The sequence below is a fragment of the Cebus imitator genome, unplaced genomic scaffold (assembly GCF_001604975.1).
Source record: "Cebus imitator isolate Cc_AM_T3 unplaced genomic scaffold, Cebus_imitator-1.0 Scaffold509, whole genome shotgun sequence".
Lineage (NCBI taxonomy): Eukaryota > Metazoa > Chordata > Mammalia > Primates > Cebidae > Cebus > Cebus imitator.
Genome location: NW_016107824.1, coordinates 1168883 through 1173639, shown reverse-complemented (window position 1 = coordinate 1173639; position 4757 = coordinate 1168883). Strand labels below are relative to the sequence as shown.

The 4757-nt window shown below is 52.8% G+C and overlaps 1 protein-coding gene across 1 annotated transcript in view; it reads right to left on the bottom strand.

Annotated features, from left to right (window-relative positions):
• The window catches only part of SPIRE2 (spire type actin nucleation factor 2), a 38914-nt gene that overhangs the window by 22271 nt on the left and 11886 nt on the right, over positions 1 to 4757 (bottom strand). The window contains exon 2 of the mRNA XM_017513977.2: positions 722 to 765. Coding sequence (XP_017369466.1) covers positions 722 to 765 — 44 coding nt within the window. The remainder of the gene's footprint in view (positions 1 to 721; positions 766 to 4757) is intronic.

The following is a 4757-nucleotide window of genomic DNA, read 5'->3' as shown; positions in this document are numbered from 1 at the left end:
TCAAAAAATAAAACAAAATGAACACAAGCAAAAAAACAAACAGAAAACCAAAAAGGCAGCCAGGTATGGTGGCTCACGCCTGTAATCCAAGCACTTTGGAGGCCAAGGTGGGCGGATCACCTGAGGTCGGGAGTTCAAGACCAGCCTGAACATCATGGTGAAACCCCGTCTTTATTTAAATAAACAAATAAATAAAAAGAAAACCAAAAAGGCTGTAGAAAGACAAGACATGAAGCTGAGAACATTACTTCCGGGCAGGCTGGGAGGAGGAAGGTGACACCCTGTTGTTGAGGTCCCAGCTGTGGGTTGGGTGGGGTTTCTGGGCACTGATCATCAGGCTGATTCTTCCTGTTGGCACCAGAAGTCCTCTCCCTGACCCAGGATCTGTGTCTGCGAGGCCAGCCCTGCAGACCTCACCTGGGCTCCTCATCTGTCCAGATGCGGAAGGAAGTCAATACCACTGCCCTCTTCTCCCGGCCGGGGTGGGATGGCACCCATGGGGGCTCACAGGGGCCCTCCCCACCCTGGTGGTCTCCTTCCTGTCTGCTCTCAGTGAACAGTGTCTTCACCAAGTTCCTACGAGTAAGCCTGTTGGATATTTTATCTGTGCCCTGCCTCCCTGAAACAACTGTATAACTATCCATGTGTTATTACTTACATTTTAAGATGCAAGTACATTTTAATACATATCAAGTAATATTTGGAATTTTTTAAAAAGTACCTGGGCTTCCGAGCTGGCTAGTGGCACCACCATGGTTGCAGGTTCTGTAAGAGAAGAGGAAGTTAGGGTATTTGTCAGCATCCCTGGGACCCTAACAAACATAGCTGTCACCCCACCCTCCCCCTCAGGGACACACACCACATCCCCTGTCTCCGTGGGAACACCAGAAAGCTCACAGCAGGCCCAACCGCTCGGTCATGTGGACGCCCACCTATGAGGCCCAGCTCAAGCTGGCTCTAAGCGGGACACCCAGGTCTAGGGGCCAGAAGAGCAGCGCAGCCCCTGCTCGCAGAAGGATGATGGTCGGCCGGCAGACAGACCCCCAATGCCTCATGCAGCAGTCACACTCCGTCATGACCGCCGTGGGGTGGGAGGTGGAGAGCAGGCAGCGGGTCCCCCAGAGCCCATCCCAGGCGCAACAGGAGGCTGCCCCAGGGAAACTCAGCTTCCAGTGAGAGTGAAGAAGGATGAGGAGGAGGCTGGATGTGGTGTTTACACCTATAATCCCGGCACTTTGAGAGGCTAAGGTGGGAGAACTGCCAGGGGCCGGGAGTTCAAGACCAGCCCGGACAACATAGTAAGACCCTGTGGCTACAAAAAATGTAAAAACTACTTTGGGAGGCCGAGGTGGGTGGATCAATTGAGACCAGGAGTTCAAGACCAGCCTGACCAACATGATGAAACCCCATCTCTACTAAAAATACCAAATACAAAAATGAGCGAGGCATGGTGGCAGGCACCTGTAGTCCCAGCTACTCAGGGGGCTGAGGCAGGAGAATCGCTTGAGCCCAGGTAGTGGAGGCTGCAGTGACCCAAGATCATGCCACTACATTCCCGCTTGGGCAACAGAGCGTGACTCCGTCTCAAAAAATATATAAAAATAAAAATAAAAAGATTAGCCGGGCATGGTGGCATGCGCCTGTAGTTCTGCTACTTGGGAGGACCACTGGAGCCCAGGAGGTTGAGGCCGCAGTGAGCCACGACAGCATCACTGCACTCCAGCCTGGGTGACATGATGACACCGTCACAAAAGAAAAAAGGAGGCCGGGCACCGTGGCTCATGCCTGTAATCTCAGCACTTTGGGAGGCCAATGCAGGGGGATTGCTTGAGATTAGGAGTTCAAGACCGGCCTGGGGAACACAGCAAAACCTCATCTCCCCGAAATGTACCAAAGATTAGCTGGGCATGGTAGTGTGTGCCTGTAGTCCCAGCTACGTGGGAGACTGAGGTGGGAGGATTACTTGTCCCTGTGAGGTGGAGGTTGCAGTGAACCGAGATCGCACCACTACACTCCAGCCTGGGCGACAGAAACAGACCGGTCTAAAAAAAAAAAAAAAAAAAAATGCAGCAGCTCCATTGAGGCACGTCTTCAGGAAAGATCCCGTGGTCTGAAATGAGACACACCACCTGCCTAAGATTGAGGTTGTGCACCCCCAAATCACAACACAGTCAGATGAGAAACCCAAGCTCAGAGGGAGTGACAGGCTTCAGTCGCTGAGTGGGTATAAGTCAGCATCCGACCGAGGCCCCAGTTTGGGGCTGTCCCCTGAGACTGCTCATGCCTGTCTCAGGGAGCTCAGTCCAACTGGAACTGCAGGTGGAAGCCGGAATCTCGCGCATTTCACTTGTGAAGCGTGGCCTCCGGGACGCCGGGCTGCGGCAAGCCTGCCTTGTGCAGGGCTCCTGTACAGCCCTGGAGGCTGCTCCAGGTCCCATGTCACAGATGAGGAAACGGAGACCCGGGGGGTGAATCTGTTTGCCCCAAGCTGTCGAGGTCAGTACGTGCTGGAAGCAGGGCCAGGCCGTGGGACCCCAGGGTCTGTGCTGCTGACCGCTCCCCCCGCCTTCCCAAGACAGTGCAGTGTCTTGGGAAGGTGCAAGACACCTTCTCAAGGTGACTGGGTGAGGTGCAAAAAATCCACCCACTTCTTTTTTTTTTTTTTGAGTCGGAGTTTTGCTCTTGTTACCCAGGCTGGAGTGCAATGGTGCAATCTCGGCTCACCGCAACCTCTACCTCCTGGGTTCAGGCAATTCTCCTGCCTCAACCCCCTCAGTAGCTGGGATTACAGGCACGTGCCACCATGCCCAGCTAATGTTTTTTGTATTTTTAGTAGAGACGGGGTTTCACCATGTTGACCAGGATGGTCTCGATCTCTTGACCTTGTGATCCACCCGCCTCGGCCTCCCAAAGTGCTGGGATTATAGGCTTGAGCCACCGCGCCCAGCCAAATCCACCCACTTCTACAGCCCTCCTTGAACTGCATGCAGGGGGTGCAATGCTAGAGCATGAGTCCCAGCTGCCTTAAATTCTTTCTGGAATGAGGTAAGATATGTACATGTATATAGAGATAAACCATGAAATTGTCTGCCTAGTGGACCTGCTAACTCCGCAAATATTTTCAAAATGCCATCAAGAACCAGGAAGATTGCCAAAGATAAACGGAGTCTGATGCATTAACGTAATGGAAAGCAATCCACTCCCAGCATTAGCGGAGGTAATAAGAAACGGGCAGCCCACCAGGGCGGGTGGGAGGAGGGTATCCCCAGGCCCGGGGCAGTCCTGGCTGGGCATTCGGCAAGTTTGCAGCTGTGACTGGGTGAGGCAATGGGAAGGTGGAAGACATCAGACCCAAAGAAAAGTGCTCCCTGGAGAGACCAGGGCCCTGGGCTACTCGTGTGGGGAAGGGCTGACTGGGGGCTGGCCCTTCACAGACTCAGCCACGGTCAGGCGAGGACCTCAGTCCACTGGAAGCTTCTGGTTGGAGTAATTGTAATGTTTGTGCCCCTGGCTCAAATACTCCACATGTTAACAAAAAAGTTGTGCCAAAATTAAATGTTCATGGCCAGGCGCCGTGGCTCATGCCTGTAATCCCAGCACTTTGGGAGGCCAAGGCGGGTGGATCACCTGAAGTCGTGAGTTCAAGACCAGCCTGGCCAACATGGTGAAAACCCATTTCTACTAAAAATACAAAATGAAGCCGGGCACAGTGGCTCACACCTGTAATCCCAGGACTTTGGGAGGCAGAGGCAGGAGGATGAAAAGGTCAGGAGTTTGAAATCAGCCTGACCAACATGGTGAAACCACATCCCTACTAAAAATACAAAAATTAGCTGGGTGTGGTGGTGGGCACTTGTAATCCCAGCTACTTAGGAGGCTGAGGGAGGAGAATTGCTTGAACCTGGGAGGCGGAGGTTACAGTGAGCCAAGATCATGCCATTGCACTCCAGCCTGGGCAAGAGAGCAAGACTCCAAACAAACAAACAAAACTAAACAAAAGTTAGCCAGGCGTGGGGGCACAGCCTGTAGTCCCAGCTACTCAGGAGGCTGAGGCAGGAGAATCACTTGAACCCAGGAGGTGGAGGTTGCAGTGAGCCGAGATCGAGCCATTGCACTCCAGCCCAGGTGACAGAGCAAGGCTCTGTCTCAAAAAAAAAAAAATTAAGTGTTCATGAATCTAACTGCATTTAAGCTAAAAGGACCTGCGGTGTCTCTGGGCTCTGAGATGAGAGATTATCTGGGGGAGGCTCGTGGGCTGAGAGGCTTTCCAGCCAGAGCCTGAGCCTAGGACTCTGCTCAGATTCTGTAAAACTGGATGCTGAAAAATTATTCACTGTGGCCTCAATCTGCACAGCCATCCCACAAACGTTGGTGCCATGATTCCCTCGTGACAGATGAGGAAATTGAGATTCAGGCAGGTTGAGAAACTGACCCAAGACCATACCCCTAATAAAGGGAGAAGCTGGGCCACCAAGCACGGCCAGACCACAGCAAGCAACTCACCCCAACACCCAGGTATAAACGCACAGAGCTACTACAGACAGGTTGCCAACGTGGTCACACAGGGTTATGTAAACTATCTTGGGCTTATTTGAAAAATTCTCAGGCCGGGCGCGGTGGCTCAAGCCTGTAATCCCAGCACTTTGGGAGGCCGAGGCGGGTGGATCACGAGGTCAAGAGATCGAGACCATCCTGGTCAACACGGTGAAACCCCGTCTCTACTAAAAATACAAAAAATTAGCTGGACATGGTGGCGC